The sequence below is a fragment of the Cornus florida genome, unplaced genomic scaffold (genome assembly GCF_030987335.1).
Source record: "Cornus florida cultivar Cherokee Brave unplaced genomic scaffold, ASM3098733v1 CherokeeBrave_3.0.0_Hap2_Chr06, whole genome shotgun sequence".
NCBI lineage: Eukaryota > Viridiplantae > Streptophyta > Magnoliopsida > Cornales > Cornaceae > Cornus > Cornus florida.
Window position 1 is genome coordinate 78,180,035 of NW_026775576.1, and position 23,122 is coordinate 78,203,156.

A 23,122-nucleotide genomic window follows, 5' to 3' on the forward strand; every position below is an offset into this window, starting at 1 on the left:
CATATAAAATAAAAACAATGATGATGATCCATCTAAAAGTACTGCATATCCATAGTAAGGGTATTGCTAACTCAGAAATAATAATATATTCCAAAGATTTTGACCAAAATTAACCATGAAAATGTGGACAATAATTTTCTGAACATGTGACTATAAAGAAATATAGTGAGGAGATAAAACTAAAACTTGTGGAAATCTCAGTCTTTACAACAAGAATTACCACCCCAAAACTTAAAAAGAAAGCATTATAAAAAATGTACAAGTATACCTAGTGATGGTAACGAGCGGAGTTAGGGCAGGTTTAGCGATGGCAACGGGGTAGAGCTGCAGCGGATTTAACTAAATTCTATTTTGCCGCATTAAAAATTTCGTCATACCAACTCCACCCTTATTCCGAGATAGGTTTGTAATTAGTATAACATCCCTGCCTCTACTCCAACAAACAAAGTATCAATTACGTCCTGCATACTCCTTCTAATTGCGAGGGCGGAACACGTTATGCCACTTCTATTAAAATAAAAAAAAATAAAAAAACTAGCCCAATGTGTTCAAATTGGATTGATAAATAAACTGACCCAACTTTTAAATTAGTAAAAGTGAATATGCAACAAAATAACAAGAGTCTTTTATATATATATATATATATATATATATATATATATATATATATATATATATTTCCTAATTGGTATTAAATATATATTATTTCCTAATTGGTATTAAATATATATTTTGTACATATATATATATATAAAAGAATTTAAAGCACATATATAACCGGGATAAATCAGCCTCCACCCCCCGAAACCATTTAGGGAACTACCAAATCCATAGCATTATGGATAGGGCGAAAAATCCAAAGAAATTGCCAATACACCCACCCCCACGTTCAAAATTTTGTAGTGGTGGAATATTATTTCACATGATCCATGTGAACAACCGTCCAATAAAATACATCTAAATTGCCAAAGTCTTCTTAAAATACAAGGAGAATTAAAGAAAAGGGGGCACTTATCAACAAAAAAATAAAAAATTAAAGAAAAAGGGAACAACTTTATCGAAAGCTATGAAACTTTACAAGAGTTATTCCCCCCCTCTCTCTTCATGCACCAGAGGCATTTTTTGTTTTTTTCAGGTTGTCTATTTGTTTCCGGTCGAAAAAACTACTCATGATTTCACCATCTAAGTAAAAACATGTTTTAATTTCTGTTCTGTTCTCATTTTCTTTTCCTTTTTATTTCCGCCCAGACCAAGTGACAAAATTCAACTCGTGTTCAATTCCGCTACACGAGTATCCTCATTTTCAACCTGTGAAGAGACTGTAGTGTCAGAGGCCGTGTCGTCAATAGTTAAGGTCGAGACTTCACCACTCAGGGAACTTTCGTCCTCATCATTTATGGACGGTGCTGGTGATGCATCAGGAGTGGTAGTAGCAGCAGGGGATGCCGATGGAGATGGAGATGGAGATGACTCTGACTCTTCCACTGGTTGCTGAAGACACCAATACATGATGCTGGCCGTGAGTGTAAGGATCATCTTCTGATTTACCTGCAGTAACATCACAATACAATCAACGTTTCTTCCATGAGAAAAGAAGTATCCTTTTCTCGAATCTTTCAACTCATAATTTTACTGAAAGCTAAAAATTGCAACATCTAAAACTAATAATTTTGACGGATTCATTGAAGGTAACCAATACAAATCCATTTACATACTATGTAGCATCTCCATGATAGATTCAAACTTTGCATAAGGCTAAAAATTGCAAACTCAAAAACTAATAATATTGATGTGTCCATTGAAGGCAACCAATACAATTCCACTTACGTACTCTGTAGCATGTCCCGAATATTTGTCATGCTTTGTATCTGAAATAATCATACATGAGTTTGTTCTTCTATTTTATATATACATTCATTTCTCCTTTGCAAAATGACACTAAAAAATGGCAATTCTAGAAGATTCAATATGCAAGTAGTATTCATGCTAGCTTGTCAAAGGACATGTAGACAGTTTTGAATTTATACGTAAAACAAATAAACAAACAAATATAAGAACTCCAACACAGTTGCATTCTTACCTCTATGATGTCCTCGGGCAACAAGAAAATGGAACACCCAAGCTTCCGTGCAACACTGATAATGTATGTAGCATTCAACTTCTTCTCCTCATCTGTCATATTAACACAAAACAAGGTCATTTGTCCCGATCATTATTTCTTCTCCATATGCGAAATTTAGTGCATAGGAACATTTATAGGAAAAATGCAGAAACTTTTTTAACCATGCAAGCTTAACCCTCCATTTGGAGGCTGAGAAATTGAAAAGGAAAAAAATGGAATCAACATTAGACATTCTGCTAAAGCACAAAACTATTTTCAACTACTTTCTGATGGCTGTACTTGCAGGAAATTTAAACCTGGACACAAAGTTTTCGCAGTCTTAGTTAAATCTGCTCCCATGGGTCCTTTAAAATCAAGAATTTAATTAATATCAAAAAAATAAAATAAAATCAATTCTTTTCCACTTCTTAGATTTTTTTTCTTTTTTAAATTTTTACTATCAATCAAAAAATCTGACAGCAGATTCAAAAAACTAACAGCTTTCTCAATACTTCATAGCTGCAAAAAGCATACCACTTTCACCCTTGGTAACTAGATTCCAATTCACAACCCTCGGCTCCACTGCACTGAGAAGTTCAAGGAAAAATAATCCGCTTGAAAGGCTCTTGTCCTGGATAAAAGTTCCGAAAAACATAACACCACCTGTCAATCAGAGTATATGTATATAATGACAATAAAAGAGAAGAAAAGAATGTCAAATTTGTAACCTTAAAACTCTCCATTTTAGAAGTTCTGCCTGTGCTCCTCACTTTTTTATTTGCCCAATTTAGGATATCAGCATCAGTAATCTCCTTTCCTTGGGTGCGAGACCTCAAGTTTTTTAGGAGTTGAAGTATATTAGACCTCATCAACTGCCATAGGAAAGCTGAAAAAGAGGTAAACCAGTTAAGGAAAATAAAGGAACTGTAATTTGGAATGTAGTACAGTAGTCGTACCGCAACATATAATATTACATAAGAGAACAAAATCAATCAGACTGATATACTACTGATAGTACAACATGATGGAAAATCAAGCATGAAAGTGATTTCAGCAAAATTAGGGACAGTAACTCAAATCGGGAAGAAATCCACAATATCGATGTGAATCCTGGGTAACAAAAATAGCTTGAGATGGAGCACATTACCGAGTATGAGCTTCTTATTCCCTTGTACAATATCATTTCCTGCTACATTTACTAGGGAAAACTTTAATAGCCTTCCAATTTTAATGACTTGGTTGCAATTCTCTACTTTTCTGAATGGCATTTTAATAGGAGGTTTTGTTGCATGCTTCCAGTTCACTGATCCCGGAGAAATTTTATCTAGCACTTCCAAAAGTATCCATCTGCATACATGAGGAGTACACATTAACTACGCTTAAAGAATCTTGTGATGTCATGGTAAAAATAAATAAAAAATTTGTACTGCATAGAAATTGAACACTTACCCGTTTCTTACATCCTCAAACATGTTATTAACATAAGTAGCAATTCCAAGACTATTAATCCACAGTCGGAAGCATCTCTCTTCTCTAGACATTTGCTCATCATCTGTCATCATCTCTGCAAAGGATATCTTTTTGCTGTCTGTAGACAGGCCATTCCTGCAATGGAAATCTGCATTCTTCAAAACATGATCTGCCTCCATAATAAATCCCATAAAAAAAATATAAAGCCAGAACCACCATATAACAAAAAGAAATTGACAGATCAACATTGGTAAACCGCCTAACTGTTATTGATCTCAAGTTAAAACAAAAGAGAAAAATCACAAGGAAAAAAATCCATATTACCATAAACATTTTAAAAGTGCAGGTGGGAAAATGTATCTTCCAACAGTTCCACAATACATTATAAATACTTTTTTTTTTTTTTGGGTGGGGGGGTTGAGAATAAAATATTCTAAATGCTTGGAAAAAATAAGACATCACTTATTTTGTTCATCGACCATGACTCGAGACAGAACTAATCTTCAAAGTGGTCACTTTGAGGCTCAAACTCACACCAATGGCACCATGAAGATCATATTGGCCCTAAAACCACTAATAACATGTGCCCATGTGCAAATGCCACAAGTGAGTCAAGTGACAACTCCTATAATTCACCATATGCCTACAGCTTATGAGGTCAAAATTATGAAAATTTTACAAAAATTGAATCAAGCTTATTACCAAAAAGAAGGATCATTTCCCACCTCTGATGGAATATTTGTGCAACAAATGCAAGATTCAAATTTGGTGAGCCTTCAACAATGTCCTTCGGACTAAGGTATCTTTTGCAGTCCATTTTCTCTGCATGCTCAAGTACCAAATTAGCCCTTTCAGTGGGATCCTTACTGTCCAAGGTGGATGGACTGCAATGTTCAGGTGCAAGAACATTAAGAAGGTATGCATAAGCTTCTCCATCCTGCAGTGATATGCATATGATATTGTTAGAAAGAGAATGGTATTAAAAAGTACTCCAGATATATTGGATTAGATATGTCAACCAGCAGAGTCAGATATTTTATCCGCACTAAGAAGTATTCCATATTTGATGATGATTGTAGGTCCCGAGTGAAAGAGGCACATGTTGTTGGTAGGCGGGAAAAATGGGCAATGGTAAGATTCTTGAGCAAGAATGTTGTTGATAATATGATTGCTTCATATGGGCTCCAACTCCAAGTCCAATATGTATATGCTTGTGTGTGTGTAAAATCAAGCCTTAAAATTTGTTAACTGCAACAGAAAGAAAACAGTGATGAGCAGATACCTTCAGGTCAGATGAGAAATTTGTTACAGGTTTCTTGTAGCCTGCTTTCTTGAGATGGAAATTCATCCACTTCAACAAGACCTTTTCCGGAGCTAATCCCATAAGCTCCTCAACATCCTGAAAAATGGCAATGCATAACCATATGATATGTCCCATAAATCAATAGCACATCTGGTGCTCTACTTGACATATGAAACGGTTAACATTTAATTACATTGTTGTCTTCCACCAATTCCACAAGTTGTGGTGTCTTCCTAAGGTTGAGATCAGCCAAGAGTTGGATCTGAAGTTTGGCACAATTAGCAAGTTAATACAAGAAACAAGAGGGAAAATATAAGCAAATCATCAATATTCATTACTGGAAGCTCTACTCTATGGTTATAATATGAACCCTACTTCATTCATTAGTTATAAGGGCTAAACGAGAGAAATATAGAAAGGATGAAGTTAAATGTTCACCTTTATGATTTGGCTTATCAACCCCACTACCAGATGAGGCTGCAAAATGAAAATATAACTAACAAATTTTCACTCCCAGAATATGACAATGAGTACTATGGGTAGCTTAATTAGCTCAACTTACTCTCCCTTCAACTAGGTCCTGGGTGCCAATGTTAACAACTGTGCAGCCAATAGCCTTTGCAGAGTTGAGGCAAAGGGTGTGATTTTCATTCCTTTCCCATGGGTTGAGAACCCTTTTGGTGTTAATAGCTCGTTCATCGATCGTATTTGGAACAGCAACATTGATAAGCTTACTGCATCAAGCCATGAGATACATTAAACCACAAGAACTCTCAGCTTTGACATAACAAAGTAGAGTAGCATAAAGCGGACCATGTTTAAATACCATAGAAGAACACCATCTTTTGCAAGATCAAACAGAGCATTTGTAGAAGGATCTATAGGAAGATATTGCTTCAAAAATGGATCATCCCGGAGATAGCTGTTGATGTGAGCAACATAAGATGCTTTCTCTGATTCACTGATGGTGTGAAGAAGGGTGGTAGTGGTCGATTTGAGGAAGGATGAAGTGTTCTTTGAACCACCCTTTTTTGGCGTAGCTCGAGTTTGCAAATTCAAATATGTCTGCCCATTCGATGCAATTAATCAACATGTCACCTACCATACCTCAAATGCCAGCACAAGTAAAATTAAAGTATACTGATTCCCATTTCCATACAATTGATCATGTCACCTTTCTAAATTCTACTGATTCCCATTTCAATGCAATTGATTAAAGTGGCAAAAGCCCATCAATTCCTACATCAGTTCTTTTCATACAGGCTACATCGATAATTCATAAGTCAAATATTAAAAGAAAATGCATCTAACATGCTATAGAAAAGCACAGGTAGCTCACCCTGAGGAAACCTTCAAAATCAATCTCGTTATTCATATCAGAATCTGGCACGCCCAATATCCCCCTAATCTCCTCTTCATTAAACATCTCACTGAAAGCTTTTAATTTCACCATAAAAGATGGCAAATCTCCAATTGTAACTTTACCATACTGTTTCTTTAGTGAAATAAACTATAAACAAAACAAAACAAGACAAAAACAAGAATCCAATGCATGCGTTAATAAACAGCCACGAGAAATCATTAAATAACTTCATCAAATCAATTCAAAAACAGAATTCAAGAATAACCCAACAGTCCAAACAAATAATACACGAGAAAGGCCAAGAAATAGTTACTTTCGATTTGAGGCTGCGAAGTTCAACCTGTGTGAACTGACTTTGAAGCCATTGATCAGAAACAAGAACACCCACAAAACTAGACATCTTCTTCTACCCGCAGTTATAAAAATTACAACAGCGGGGAAGAAAATGAATCGCCCACTAAATCTCTACACCCAATTTGCACTAAACTAACAAAACCCAACAAGAATTGGAAGGAAATGGATCGCCCCACTAAATTTCTATTCCCAATTTGCACTAAACTGACAAAACCCAACAAGAATCTTCAAACCCAGAATTCAATAACCGATATAAAGATCAAAACCGCATATTCAGATGAATATATACATATACATAACAATAACCAGCTGTCAAACCATTCATGTAGCCAGCAACTTCTCTCTTAATCCCTGATTCCCCTGATAAATAAAATCACAAAAAAGGAACTCTTACAAGACTAAAATCATAGAAATGCACACGTAATTAATAACGTTTAGTATATATGTGCTAATGATAATACGAAAATGAATCGAAACCCATAAAAGAAAACTTGAGATTAAAGAAAACCCGAAAACACACACATACCAGGAGAGAACAGAGATTGACGTTCAGATCAAAGGGTTTTCTTTCTGTTTCAAGGTTTGACTAAATTGTGAAAATGCAAATACACAGAGAGGATCAAATATTTGCTTCGCGAGAAGGCAAAGTGTGTGCGAGAGAGAGAAGGGCGGTTTTGGGCTACGGACACGCTAAGACCATGAGGCATGGGGGCCATTTAAGATCGTACTGGCTTTGGGGACTCATCTGCTAAATAATAATCATACGCGCAGGTATGTGGTAGTGAACATAAACGCGCTTTCTTTGTCGAACAACTCATCGAATGAGGATATGAATGTAAGCCACCTCTCGAGTTACTTTGTCCCTTTTGTACCCACCTCACCTCAAGCAAAATTAGATCTCAATTTTTGTGTGTGTGTGTGTGTATATATATATATATATATATATATATATAATGTTTTGCACAAAGTCACGTAAAGGGGAGTGGGAATGAGAATGAATTTGACAACAAAAGCGTAAAATCGGTAGTAATAAGTTATAAACAGTGAAAATTTGAATGAAAGTGCACCCAGAGTGTGAGAACGATAGAATTAAGTTATAAATAGTAAGAATTTGAGTGAAAGTGCGCGCAGAGCGTGAGAACTAAAATGTGTTCCAAGTGTAAGAGTAACATCTGTTAAAAAAAAAATTGTGTAATTTAGGTTTTACACTTTATATAAAAATAAAATTACAAAGAAATCTTATATTACCAAAAATAATTCATTACTATTTCCATATGAACCTATGAAGGGTGTCATTTCCACCTATAATATTTAACTTTTAAAAATAATTATTAATAATTAAATTTCACCATAATTTTGCTTGCTTTGCTCTTCTATATAATCTAATCTACGCATTCTTATTGGTTCAATTTATAGGTCTTTGTAATTTTATCATATAGATACTAATTAAGCCAAATAAATGACAAGTCTCTTAGTCATTGGTCGAACTGAGATTAAAAACAAGATAATGCCTAATTGTTGTCCAAATGAATGATAAAATTGTCAATTCTTACCAAACCATTCTTAGTTTTGTCCCTTCATATTCATTATTCACTAATGCCATGTTCGATTATATAGAATTGGTCCAGAGAACAAGATTGAATTCAAGCCAAACTTAGATTAATTAAGAAGAGAGCTTTATATAGCTTAATTGTGATATTACCGATATACTGTTTAGATTTATTTGAGTTCAAAGTTGATTCATTCTTAATAAGATGTGGAATGAGTGAGAGTTGGGTCCAATTTATACAGTTTGAGCTACATATTCTAGGATGATTATGCACGATATCTTCTCCCATTTAAAAATGAAAGTAGAGGATTTGAATATTTTTGAATTAAATAATAAAAATAAATAGAAACACAATTAGGACGTGACTAGTTTTTACCATAAAATAATAATAATGATAAGTACCATTTGCTAGTAAACTAATAAGGTGCTGAAAAGAGCATGTTGAAACATTGATTTGCCTAATTTACAGCCTTATACATCTATAGATGTCCAAATATTAGTATTCGTTGGTTCTAAAAATAAGTGTCACGTTTAAAAAGTCAAATATACTATTTTTTATAATATTATCTATTTAACCTTCTTGTATTGAACTTATAAAATATAAACTATTACATCACTATGGACCCACTAAGAATAAATTTAGTAATACATCCACTATTAATATAATAAAATAATACTCCATTAGTCTCAAATTAAATGTTCGCATTTTTATTTTTGGCGGTCTCAAAATAAACGTCTCATTTGAAAAGTTATAACGTTACTAATTTAACGTTTTTAAATTAAACTTATAAAAAGTAAACCATCACATCATGAACTCACTGTAGATATATTTGGTAACTCATTCATTACCAATACAATAAAATAAAAAAAAATAATGCTCCGTATTAAAAACTCATCCTCTTAAAAAATTAGGACTTAATTGGTTTGAAACTCTTCGTAACAAAGACAGCTTTTTGAAAATAAGTATTTCTATAACTGAGTTTTTAGAAAATAGTTTTACAAAATTGTTCTCGAAATTACAAACTAAGCAAGCCCTTAGATTACCGAAAAATGACATTTAATTTGAATTAAATTCTAAAAAATTGACACTTATTTTGGTAGAGTATTAATCCGTCTACTAAGCACAGTCTCCATAAATTTTTCCATATTATTTTAAAAATTTACAACAGACTCAACATCGTGACATTGAAAACCCATCAATTGCAAAGAATATTTTGTTCAATATGAACTGTGAAGGCTAGAACAAAACAATTTTTAGCCCAAGACATGTGAGAAAAGGAAAAGAAAAAAAGACACTGGCAAAGTCAAGGGTCTGTTGCGGATGCTAATTTCAGCTCAGATTGAATTATTGACAATTGTTATTACACCATTTTCTTCGTTGAAAAAATGTGTTTTAAGATGTAGTTTGATTCAATTTTGAACAAACTTTTTTTTTTCCATTAACTTATTATTCATTTATATTTAAAAATTTTAAATGGGATTTGTTACCATGCAACCAACGACCCTCCCGTTATATATCACATTTTTTCACTAGCTATTTTTCACATTCTTTCATCTCTTTCTTCCATCCACATCTAAACTCTCCTTAACAGTCATTCTGCTTTCAAATGTCTTTATATTTCCATACTAAGTCACTGAGGGTTTTTTTTAAAATTTTAGTGGGGGTAATTTTAAAATTTTATGGACATAAATGTAAAAAAGTATAAATTTAGAAATGTAAAATACAATAACAAAAAAATTTAATTCTCAATCTCTTCTTCTATTTACATCTAAAGTCTCCTTAAAAGTCATTCTGCTTTCAAATTTGTTTATATATCCATATTAAGTTACATGGGTGTGAACAAAAATAGGAACTGATAAAATTTAAGCCATATAAAATGAAAGTGAGAAGTAGAATCCATCTGAGAGCTCGCAGAGAGAGCGATACCAATTCAAAAGAATTTTGTAATGCAGTTCTCATAACAATTGCATTGCATGTGAAGGATTGAAATAAATCCAAATGTTGTCATAGGCATTAGTTTGCGAACTGCATTTTATTAATATTTGCCTAATCAGACTTTGTTATAAGTTATAACATTACAGTAATTTGACGATCATTTGAATGACTTCAAATCTAAACTTTTAAAAATAAATTAGGAAAATATTTCCATCCTGTGCAGGGAGGATGAAGCTGTCGTGGCCACTTGTTACACCACGTGTCCAATACTAAAAATGGGCAATTGTGGGTTAAACCCGCTTCCCCCTGTCAGTCTCTTATCTTTCTCCTCTCTTTCTGTTAATCCTATCATTGAAACCTTGCATTTAGAATGTGATGTTGATTTTGATTTTGTTTTGTTAAAATTGAGTGTCCGGTGGCGAAGGTGGAGGCGACGTTCTATCACTCTGCGGTGGCGGTGGCGGTGGCGGTGGCAAACCCTCATCCTCCACATCTCGTCTTCGTTATTTACTTCTATTATTGGATCCGAATGCTTGAGATCGGATTTGGAGATGAATTCGGGCATGGTGGTGGCGCATTGGAGAGGAGAGAGGGGAAGATGAGGGGAGGCGGAGGGAGGGTGGTGCAACGGAGGCGATGAGAGGGGAACCAATGGCGAAGGCTAGGAATTGGGAGGGTTGGACCTCGCTATGGGCGTAGTCGGAGAGGGCGGCGACAATGTTCTTGAGAGTCATGGTGTAACCGGAGTGTGCCGCCACGAAGGCGTTGAGGATGATGGTGGTGATGTGGCGGGAGAAGGAGTGAAAAGGTGGAGGCTGAGGCCGATGAAAAATTGGGTTTTTTGCCTTTATAGGGAGAGAGAGAAGAGACTGACAAGGGGAAGCGATTTAACCCACAAAAATATTTATTGCTTATTTTTTAAATTAGACACATGGCGTAACAAGTCAACAGGGAGGATGAACCTCCCTGCGCGGGATGGAAGTATTGCTCAATAAAAGCTCACAAGCTAGTCAACTACATACAATGCAACACACGACCAAAAATAATAATAATAATAATAAAAATACAAAGCCACACAATGAAGCTATGTAAATAGGCGAAGGAATAGGGAATAAGGAATAAAAGTTATCGATCAATATTTACATTTCTAGCGTATATTTTTGACAATTTCTTCGCGGTTCATATTGTATTTATATTAATATTGTATATATTTATAATAAGATAATTCAACAAAAACAATCATGCAGTTTTGAGATTTTTAAATGTAAGGACATCATATTTGTATAAATCCAAGTTTTGTCAGTTGTTGTGCACCATGATGTTATTGTGTCACTCCCTTTGACCAAGAGTCACCGGCCACCGACCCAACCCTCACTACAAATTCCAATTATTTAGTTTTGATTGGGTAAACAACAAAAATATGGATAAACGGCAAAGTAGTCAGTCATAGGATGTTCATCTTGCAACAAAAGGTTATACATAGAGATGTAACAATAATCATATGGTGATGTTGATGTGTGCATTTTAAATAATAATAATAAATAAATAAATGGAAACTATATTTCATTTTACACACCAGTTTAAAGATGTCAAACTTACAAAAATGAAAACTATTATAAAAAAAATATATGAACAATTCATTTTACACTCTTAATGACAATTTGAAATGCCAATTTACACTCTTAAATATGTCAATTTGATATGTCCCACTCTTAATAAAAAAAAATTAAATTTTAATCTAATCAGGTTAAAAGTGAGTTTGAAAATGATAGTCAAAATTCTTTATACTCTCAACCCATCATCTTTAGTTTTAAAAATATATATATTATTTCACTTTTTATTTATTTATTATTTTTCATCATGATTTGGAAAGTAATTTTATTTATTTATTTATTTTTAATTTTTAATTTTTTTTTTGTTATGTGGTTACTTTTTTTCCCCTAAAAAAAAAAAAAACTATCTTGAATTTGTTTAGGATTATATTTAGCTATTTAAATTATCCATACAATAATACTAACTCGCAATGTTTTTGAAGATGGTGGCTTCGGTGCAATTAGGCAAACTTGGCCCACTTGGTAACGGAACTCGCAACGCTCTCGTTGCGGTTGGGCCACCTGTCTATCCGGGGTGGCACACCCAGACGCCTTCCGGGCTGGGCGCTTGGCGTGGCACCGGATCAAGGACTGGGTCTGGCTCTGATACCAACTGTAACGGGTGGGCACTTGCTCATTTACCCAAAAGTTTAAACTGTTGAATAGTGCTGCATACCTACCCATTTATACCCATATTATTTTCCATCCGGATCCGATGTGGGACAAGTTTTCCTCGTAAGACTAACCTATCAGCAAAGTTCTTCTCAAATTATTTTTTCTGGACTTAACTCGAATTCAACCTGATATATTTTTTTTTATTTGGACAATTATTTTTAGGGTCATGTCAGAAGGATCAATTATTTTCACCGATTGTTTTGGCAGAATCCACATGACAGTCCACCTGGCAACCAACTTACAAAAAAAACCACTCTATCTTGCTTCTTCCCTCCTCAGTTAAGGCCGATTTCACTGTCTCTACAAACCATTTACCGATCTCTGCAAGGGCATCCCACAACCTCCCATCACCACACCACAATCACCTTATGGACCAAGCCAATTTTCGTCGTACAAATCTCAACCAATCAAACAAAACCCAAAACCATCACCACACATCATCGAAATCAACCCAAAACCTGATCCGAAGAACTGCAAATCCATCACCACTGATTTTTGTTTTCAGGTTTCTTATTTTTACTCATCAATGTTTGAAGAAAAAAAAAAAATCGATGCAGCAGTTTTGAAAAAACAAAAAAAAAAAACCATCAAACTACAGTGAACAACCGCTGAAATCATCTTTGGTCGTCATCATCCAAAGCCGCAGTTCACAGCCATGATATTAGGGATGATATCACCGCCGAGCTTCTCCTTGCTTGCCGGCCGCAGTTCTTCATCACGGCGAGCCCTCGACCGTCCTCGCCGTCGCCATCTCTACACCATCCGAGCTCTCTACCATTGCTCCATCACAGCCAGCCCATCGCCACCGCCGATTAGATCATCCTCAGCCAACCCAACAGATACGGAGAAAGAGAGAGAGAGAGAGGAGAGAAATTGTGAGGCATGTACAACTGGACAACCACGTGAAGAGGTACGCGTTTCTACTTAACAAATCTGCCAAAGTCATCGGCGCAAATATCATTTTCATTATTTTTATCATTAGAGTTGGGTTTGAATTAAAAAATCTTAACCCGAATTTAATTAGGGTGATTTTAAAATTAGATGTCAGCAACCCGAATTTGAATTCTAATAATAATATTATTATATATATATTCTCCAAATTATAATAATTTATTTCCAATTTGTTAAAAACTGTAGTATTATGTTACGTGCAAACATTTTTCTGGAGGAGGTGTGAGTACCAACTAGAAAAATATATATTACAATAAATTTAAAATTATGATTTTTATTTATGAGTAATTTAACTTGACATTAACTCGAGATTATATTAAAATTTCAGTGTGAATTTCGGTCATATGTATAATCCAAATTAATCGATTGGACTCACCCCTTGAGTAAGTGTGCATGTGTTTGAGTTCTCCGATTGATTCTCTAACTTGAATTTTTAGTTTAACTTGCAAACTTGAGTCTTAGAATAGATGAATAGATTACACTCAGGTTGAGTAGTTAGAGTTGAAAGTCAAGTTATAATTGAGTTATGGTTAAATATTTCATATGTAGAGTTGGGCTCGAAATGTACCTCTAACTACTTAAAGTTGCAACCCTAGATGAAGTCTAACTAGTAGGAACACTTTACACCATAATGATAGAGTTCATACCCATCCCCTTGACTACAGTGCACATTGTTCGAATTGAATTTTTTTAAAACTAATTCGTTCCTAACAATTTTATAAAAATTAGAATCAAATCGGACCGTAAAATCAATACAACTGTAAAAGGATTAGTTAGGTTCTAGATATTTATTATTATCCAATCCAATAGACAGGGCAGACCCAATAATTCAGTCCTATTAATTTAGTTAATCCAATTATTTTTGTTTAAAGCACAACTTCACTAATGAAAATGAAACATCCACATTAGTACAGTCTATACATTCTCATAATTTCTATTATTTATATAATATTATATAATAATTCGATTGGGATTGATTTTAAAGACCCCAAGAACCAAACCATTTACAAAGGCACATGTAATAAAAATTAGGGTCAAAATTATAAAATCATCAGTACTTGCAAATTTTAATTATAAAATCTCAACTTATTTTAGAAAATTTTTACACTTTTAAAAATTTATCACATTGTCCTAATATCCGTATTCGACCCGTTAACCAAATTATGAAATGACAAATTTAACATTATTATTTGATGTTAAAATAAAAACTAAAAATTATTTTTTAAAATTACAAAAATACCTTTTAAAATTACAAAAATTATGTTTGAGATGGGTGAGAGCTTGAAAGAGAGGCTGGAGAAGAAGATTAAAGAGTATTTTCTGTAATTTTTAAAAATAAATTTAAAATTTTAATTTAACATTAAATAGTAAAGTTAAATTTGTTATCTCATAACGAGGTTAACGGATTATATATGAATATTGGGACAATTTGATCATTTAAAAAAAAATTAAAGGAATTTTTTTAAAACAAGTTAAAGTTTTATGATCAAAATTTGAAAGTAACGATAGGAAAGTTAAATTTGTCATTTCATAGTCTGATTAATGGGTCGGTTATAAATATTGAAACAATCTAATCACTTTAAAAAAAAAAAAAAATATTTTTTAAAACAAATTAAAATTTTATGATCAAAAGTGACATAAAAATATGATTTTAACCATAAAAGTTGCATAGTTGTCTGATATGACACATAACAAATAGTAAGAGGCGTAAGTTTTTATTCAACTATTTGTTATGTCACATGGTGTTTGGCTAAAACCATGTACAGCTACGTAATAATTTATCCAGCTCAGTCCCAGGTGTTCCTAAACAATCACTACAAGACGTGGCTATCAATCATTGGTTTGTTAGATTAATCTTAAGCTTCTACTGTTTACATATCCGATTTTGTTAAGGGCAGTTATGTCATTTCAGTTTCTACAAAGAAAGAGAAGGGGGGGGGAGAGAGAGAGAGAGAGAAGCAAGAGAGAGACAGAGAGAGGCACATAGAGAGATAGGAGAGAGAAAGGGAACGACAGAGATAGAGAGAGAGTCCGTTAATTTCTGTTAGTATATATGAATGAGAGAGGGGCAACAATGGTGTCCGACCAGGACATAGCCGAAGCATTGGAGTCTCTCCTTCGCGAAGCAAACCCTAACACCACCTTAACCTCCCTAAACGGTGTCGTTCAGCAGTTGGAGTCGAAGCTAGGGTTAGTCCTAACCCACAAGGTCGACTTCATCCGTAACCAGATCCAGCTCCTCCTCCGTCCTCAACCCACGCCGCCGCCACCGCCACAACACCACCACCTCCACCACCACCTCCACCCCCACCCTTCAAAAGACCATTTTGCCCTCCAACAGAACCCTAATTTCCACGCCGCTTCGTCCCAGCTGCCTCCCAATTTCGCCCTCCAACGCCCCGACGAGTTCGGTTTCCGGCCACCGCAACCACAAGTGGTGTCGAAAACTGAAGCCTTCGTCACTGATGTCGCCACCCCGGCCACCGCTGCACCCGACGCCCCTGCTGAAGCCCCCAAAGAGAGGTGTGTTTTCTTTGAGCAGTCGCTTTGGTTGGTAAGAAATAGAGGAAATGAACCAGAAAATGACATTTTCTTAGATTTTACGTACATTTTGTCACCAACCAAACGGAGAATTTTGTTTGTCTATGATCTAAATTTCACCCAAAATATTGCACTTTAATTCTATTATTTTGATCCTTTGATGTCTAATTCAGAGAAATTCACCGTTTAGCACGCATTAATATTATGGGTTTAGAATAAATTGTGTAGATTGTGGATTATTTTTCATGCATAACGGGTTTTCCTAAGAATATGCTTTCTTTATACAAATATATGATGATTGATGAACAAAATTGAGCACCTGGATAGAGAGATTTGGTGTTTTGTCGAGGTGGATCAGTCTTAATTGGAAACATTGTTTTGCCAAGAGTCGGTGTGTCCTGACTATAGTAGTAAGTGAAAGTAGTTTTTCTTTATAAAAGAATTTTTGTTAGTCTATTACACTATTTCTCACTATAAACGCATGGAAAGAAGGCACTAGTTGACTCTTTGTCACCCATTTGCTTCTTGTCATTTGAATGATAACATCCCGCCAAGAACTCATCCGAGAACCCAGAAGTACCCGACTCTCTAGTTCACACTTCCCAAAAAAATCAAAATAACCTTTCTACCCTCTTTAAATATGGACCATGGTCCTTAAGAAGGCCAAACAAACAATCCTCCAACATTCCTTAATTAGCACTTTGGTAACCTGATCCACCACTTCGTGCAGTGTGGAGCTACCAGTCTACATGGCATCTTTAGCTAGTTACATGGCATCTATATAAAAGCTCACTCACAACTTTGTAGTGCAACATGTTACAATGGTTTCTAACAAGTAGACAAATGGATTCGTTTGATCTTTAGAAGGCTCAAAATATTATTCTAATCTTGTTTATCAAAATTGGGGTTTTTGATAAAATGATTTTCAAAACAGGATTTTTTTACACTACTTGGTGTGTTTGATTTTAATAAGATATGAGCTTAATGCACACAACACTATATGGGTTTAATGGACCTAACATATTTAAACAAAATAGAGGCTATTTGATGGGCTAATATTAATGGGCTCTCTCTCTCTCTCTCTCTCTCTCTATATATATATATATATATATATTCACAAGCTCAAAATGTGCCCGTTCACAAACTTTTTACATACAAACCAGCTGAACAGAGGGATGTTTGAGCTTGGTTTGTATGAGAAATGAGCCTGAGAATTTTTTTCAAGCTTGGTCCCTTTACTAACAAACGAACATGAACTGAGCCTGAGCTATTCACGAATAGCTCGCTTAATTTGTTGTCCTAGTTGTAAGTCTTTTTGCATCAAAATACTGCAGATATTTTTTATTGATTCTTTACCCAATATATTACTTATCAAAGAATAAGAAATATAAAATAAAATTATTTACTTTGTATGTAATTGTGGCAATAAGAACACTGTTATCTACAAACAAAAACTAAATATAGTACTGATCCTCTCCTTAGAATAGTTAATCAACTGGAATTCACTGGTGAAATCTGATCTCCTTGGAAACACTAGGAGGGAACTTGGATAAGCCCATTTAGACAAATTCATTAAATTACTTTCATAGCATATAAACACTAAAAGAACACTTAATAAGGGGGTACTTTATATTTTTTGGAAGAAAACCTAAATTAGAACTTAGGTTGTTTATTGAAATACAAATAGGTCCTTATCAAGCCAAGTTTAACAAATACAGATAGATTTCTAAGGTTGATTTTATAACGGTTGATTTTCCGATAGGTAGCATTCTATTTCTTGGGGATTCCAGTTAATGGTACTGATATGCTAAGATTATGACATTGATAATTTGTGTTCTGTTATGTTGTCATGGTATCTTATAGGTTTGTATGAAAACTAGACCAATAATCCACTGTGAGAGGAGTTTCCATTCCTTTTTTTTTTTTTTTTACTAGCTGATACTCAACCCATATTCATGTCATGCCATGTTGACATGCGTATCTTGAAGGAATAGGATAGTCCAATTACCCAGAATAATGTGGCAAAACTATGACTTAAGCTGGAAGACCTCACTTTTTTAAACAATGGCTGCAGCTTGCAGTCAAAATGGGGTAAATTCTTTCTAAGGTGGTCGGTTGTAATTAGATGGCATGTAGGGCTTTGTTTCAGTGATACATTTAACTGATGGTAATGGCTGCTGCAGCATCGTTGTCTACACCTAATTGAAGCACATATTTATAGGTTACAAGCCTCATCAATTACACCTTTCCAATTCCTTTAACCCCTGCAAGTTTGTCAGACACCCAACTTTCTCCTGGCTTCGGCTCTCTCAGCCTGGGTGTCTTCCCCCTCCCTTTCACCCAGGTTCCTTGGCAGATCCTGTTGTTGTCAATCCTTTTGTTCTAATCCCAAAATTCTGTTCTTCTGGGGGTGCTTTCACATCATTGATTGCTCTACTGGATATCATCCTTTCACAACCTAAGATGCCTATGTGGCATTTGGCATAATGTCTCTAACAAGTTATTAGTTTCATGATGAGTTGTCCTGCTTTTCTAAACTTTGTTACTTTTGCCCGTTACATTTGAAATAGATTGTGCAGTTTGATGCTTGGCCTGATGTGACTTGTAATTTTGTGGTGGTATTATTTCTTTGCAGTGTTAAAACAGGAAAGAAAAGGAGAGGTGGACCAGGGGGTTTGAACAAACTTTGTGGTGTTTCACCAGAACTTCAGGCCATTGTTGGCCAACCAGAAATGCCAAGGACTGAGGTTCAAACTTGTAGACAAGATTTTCAATATTTTTTTGAACTGCTGTCATTTTGGATATTGTTCTTTTTAATATGCATTTCTATGGTTCAGATTGTGAAGCAGCTGTGGGCGTACATAAGGAAAAACAATCTTCAGGATCCAAGTAATAAAAGGAAGATAATTTGCAATGATGAGCTTCGTTTGGTATTTGAGACTGACTGTACTGATATGTTCAAGATGAATAAGTTGCTAGCTAAACACATTATCCCTCTTGAGCCTACAAGTATGTAATTTATACACACACACACAAATATATATTTGTCTGATTGAGATAACCGTGTTGATTGAATTATGAAAAAGAATTGCACAGATTGATAATAATACATGTTTTGATTCTTGCAGAACAAGTAGGTCAAAATTCTAAGAAATTGAAGGTAAATGTGGAATCTGGAACTGAAACTACTGAATCTGTTCCAGTTGTGATAATATCTGAAGCACTAGCAACTTTTTTTGGTACTGATGGAAGGGAGATGCTGCAATCGGAAGTTCTAAGGCATGTTTGGGAGTACATAAAGGTCAATCAACTGGAGGTGGGTAGTAACCAGATGCATGACTGTTTAATATTTCTAGTTTGGAATTTAGCCTGACAAAGTAAAATTTTCTGTTCTTAGCTAACTTGACATTGAATCAATGAAAATATATTCCATTGAAGATGCCTGGTTTAGTTGAATTTGGTTTAATTTTGTATTTCATCTCAAGGTTAGTAATTAGTGATTGGTTTGATAATTTTTTTTGTCTTGCTACTTGTGAGGTTAAATAAGTAGATTGAATTTCTAGGACAAGAATCTTAATAAAGGTGTTTGAATAGCAAACCCCTATCACATGTTCATGGAATTGCTGGGACATCTAATGATCATGACAGCATTATTAAGCATCTGTGTGTGTGTGTTTGTTTGTGTCTTGGGGGGGGGGGGGGGGGGGGGGGGGATTGGGGGGTGATTAATGCAAAAGACTTGCAGGAACTTGGACTTCAATACTTATGCAGCTTATTACTTAACCCAAATGGCACTGCTTACTAAAAGAAAATTTAGTTCCAACAAATGGTTGGCTGCCATCAAACTGAAGAATTTGAAGCGATCGTGATCCATTGATGAGGGGAACAAATGAGCTCTGTTATTTAAACTCTTCAACAATGTGTGAAGTACTTGTGTTGGACACACAAAAGTTGGACATGGGCACGGGATATGTGTCAGTCTCATATGGCAGGACATGCACCTAACGGGCGTATCTATTTAATAAATTTAGTATATAATTGAAAATAAAACTCTCTTATATGATCTTTCTGCTACATTATTCCTTCAAAACAAGTGAAAACATTATTTTTTATACCTAACAGTATGAATACTTAACCGTCTGTCTTTAGATTTGGGAATTTGATAAATCGATGCTTTGATACATAACCACACCCTACGCATGTACTCTAGTCCAAGTAACATATATGATGAATTAGCTTCCAATTTGAATCTTCTTTTCTGATTGCCATGTTTAGGATGATCTTTGATTTCTTAGATGATATTATTCACAAGGTAGAGTGTTGAGGAAGTGCTTTCCTTTTAAAAGGATTAATTGCACTTCTGTTGTTTGTTTATTTATTTATATTGATAAGTACATCCACTGGCCTTTTTGTCATGTTGGTTTTCCTCTTCATTTTTGTCCTTGTTCTCGTTGTTGATTGTTGGTTACTAAAATCAAAATAATTATTTATTTTCCAGTACACAAGGTTTTTACATGTTTAAATGTAAGTAAACTATGGCCAAGTTGTCACTATTGGCTTGTGATCATTAAAGGGTTTGTTATTTAAGTGGCTGAATGAGTAGCATTAGAACATTTGTGATAAGCTAGAGATAGCACCGTTTTAAGAACATGGTGAGAGAGTGCTATTGTTATCAATTTAGTGTACCAGAAAGAAAGCCTCATTAAATCAAGTTGAAGGTGTCATGTGATCAAGAGTAAGGTCAAATAGAATTTATGTTGATGCAGCGAGAAAAAAACACGACCAGTGATTTTTGAAAGTAAGTCTCTAAATGGAGCTCAATGGCAAGAAACTACATATCTAGAATACATAATTAGCTATGTTACATGGAATTTTTAGAAGCACGTTAATACCTATGTAGAACACAGGACAATCAGATAAGTTTATGGGATATGTGGTTGACACATTTGGTTGGTCATATACCTAAAATACATGTCCAATAATTCATTTTTATTTGATTGATACTTTAAGACAAGCTAAATGCCTATTTTGAACACTATGTTACATGAAAATGTTATTCTACTCTAAAAATAATAGAAAAATATTAAATAAAATGAATACTCAGCAGTCCTCTCTTTATCCTTCTATTAGGAGATTTGGTACATACAACGGTCTGACACGTGCATGTACCTGACATATACATGTATCTGACACACACATCCAAGCACAAGTAACATAAGTAATAAGTTGGGCTTGTTCAGTTGAGCATGTGGACCAGTTTTCTCAAAACTTGGCTAATTAATATTTGCTTCTTTATGATTAAGGACTTAATTAATCTCAAATATTTGTTTAGTTGATTACATTAAATACTAGGGACAAAATTTACCGAAATATGCCCTAATCTTTTGTCCTCCTTTTGAGATTATGTTGAGATTTAGTTCTGATTCCCACATCAATGTTACTGTAAATTTTTGGTCATTGACTGTCAAATGATTGGTGAGAAAAAATGTGGTGGTTGAGATTTAAATTGTATTGACCTTTTTTTTTGGTCACTGCTCACAGGATCCTCTAAATGCTATGGTAATACAATGTGATGCAAAACTTCAAGAGCTGTTTGGATGCCAAAGCATTTCTGCACTGGGGATATCTGAGATGTTAGCACGTCATCATCTATTTAAGAGATCGTGACAACTGATCATGCTGACTGGTTAGTCTATACTATAAAGTCATAATTGGTTATTGTTATTAACATAATATTTTCAAGGTATCTTTTTCTTGGCTTTTACTTATTTATTTATTTTAAATTATTATTATGTGCTTGATCTCAATGCCCTTTGCAAACAACTCAAGTGTTCATTCATGTAAATTGCTAAGTTCAGAGTATCAGCATGAAGTTTAACACTTCACCGGTCCCTTAAATTTTTAGCATCAGTTCTATGGCTTTGGAATAATAATTAAGGGCAGGGGGCTTGCTTGAATAGGAGGCGTGTTAGGATAAATTGAATCAACTCTATTTCTATTTTGGCTATGACTCCTATGTAGTATTTAATGGGAAACAATGTACATCTGACCCTCTCCAGAGTCCAGACCCCACAGTGGTGGGAGCCTAGCCCTTTTTATATATTCAATTTATCTCTATATGTTTCCTTTGCTTCACTACTTTCTCTAATATAAGTTATAAATGTAACTTTTTTTAGAAAAGAATTTCTTCTGGGTGCTCAGCAATGACTCAATTCTCTAGAATTATTATTATTATTTTCCCTGTAGTTCAGAAATTTTCATGTTGCTTGAACATTTTGGCATTTTCATCTGACACTCTGTCATGCAATTATTAATGGGATATGTCACTTGCAGATATATGGTGTTCATGCTAACTTTGTTTCGACGTTGTATCAAATACTTTCTGGGGGCAGTTCATTTGGCTTCTCTGCTGTGATTGCTTAGATGTCATGTTCTCTGCTTAACTGGGTAAGTTATGACTAGAATGAAAATGTATCATGGATACTGTGGAGTCTTATGCTGTAGTTGACACCACAGTCCAAGGTCTATGGTTATCTTATTTCGCATCGTAGGATACATTTTCTGTTGGGAGTTTATATAACACTTGTAAAATGCAGACCATAGGAGAACAAGGGAAATGTAAGAGATAATTAACTTTTTTGCTGGTCGCAAAAGACTATATTGACTTGAGATCAGAAGATTTGCAGCCTATAAGTTGTATGTCAATTTTTAGGGTATTGTTGATGTGTTGCAGTTTTTCACAGAAGGCCCATTTCCATTTTCTTTGTAAATAGATGTATCTATGGCATGACAGTGAATTTCAATGGATGTGGCACAGATATGTTTCCATGGGCAAAAGGGGTAATTGCAGTTTCTTAACCCTATCTTGGATTTGTTAGTATGTTTGGATGATGTTTGCATGACAGAGATATTAGCTGCATCTAACAGCCACTAAAATGATTCCTTGAATTTCCTGTAGTTTAGAATCATTTATATTGCTTGAACATTTTTGCTTTCATTTTCATGTGACACTTTAATTACCCAACATCAAATGGGATGTTATTGTCTGCAAATATAAAGTTTAGATTTGGAAGGTTAGTTTAGATTTTAAAAAAGTGATTAGGTTTGATGGGAGTTTTGAAAACATGATATGTGGGACACCATGATGATGTATTCTTATTTCTTAATATCTAGTTCCAATTAGGATCAACATGCTACCCTTGGTTAGGGTTGAGTATGAAAAGCAGATATTGAAAACAAGAGTTCAATTTGTTACATGTTCATACCGTCATCAATGAGAAAAACTTA

The 23,122-nt window shown here is 34.6% G+C and overlaps 2 protein-coding genes across 2 annotated transcripts; one reads left to right on the plus strand and one right to left on the minus strand.

Annotated features, from left to right (window-relative positions):
* Window positions 1–865: 865 nt before the first annotated feature.
* On the minus strand, window positions 866–7,295 carry LOC132312220 (fimbrin-1-like). The gene is made up of 15 exons (XM_059810500.1): window positions 7,118–7,295; window positions 6,551–6,951; window positions 6,214–6,384; window positions 5,701–5,939; window positions 5,437–5,608; window positions 5,313–5,351; window positions 5,068–5,136; window positions 4,854–4,970; window positions 4,297–4,508; window positions 3,551–3,706; window positions 3,249–3,448; window positions 2,830–2,987; window positions 2,636–2,732; window positions 2,081–2,172; window positions 866–1,548 (listed from the first exon to the last, which is right to left on the minus strand). Exons 2-15 carry the CDS (start codon window positions 6,635–6,637, stop codon window positions 1,264–1,266), a joined length of 2,094 nt encoding a protein of 697 aa, XP_059666483.1. The 5' UTR covers window positions 6,638–6,951; window positions 7,118–7,295; the 3' UTR covers window positions 866–1,263.
* A 7,943-nt stretch (window positions 7,296–15,238) lies between these two features.
* Window positions 15,239–22,551, plus strand: LOC132312222 (formin-like protein 18). Its single transcript, XM_059810501.1, has 6 exons — window positions 15,239–15,817; window positions 18,471–18,582; window positions 18,673–18,844; window positions 18,964–19,151; window positions 21,377–21,521; window positions 22,169–22,551. The coding sequence occupies exons 1-5, from the start codon at window positions 15,348–15,350 to the stop codon at window positions 21,500–21,502; spliced, it is 1,068 nt and encodes a 355-aa protein (XP_059666484.1). The 5' UTR covers window positions 15,239–15,347; the 3' UTR covers window positions 21,503–21,521; window positions 22,169–22,551.
* The last annotated feature ends 571 nt before the right edge of the window (window positions 22,552–23,122 follow it).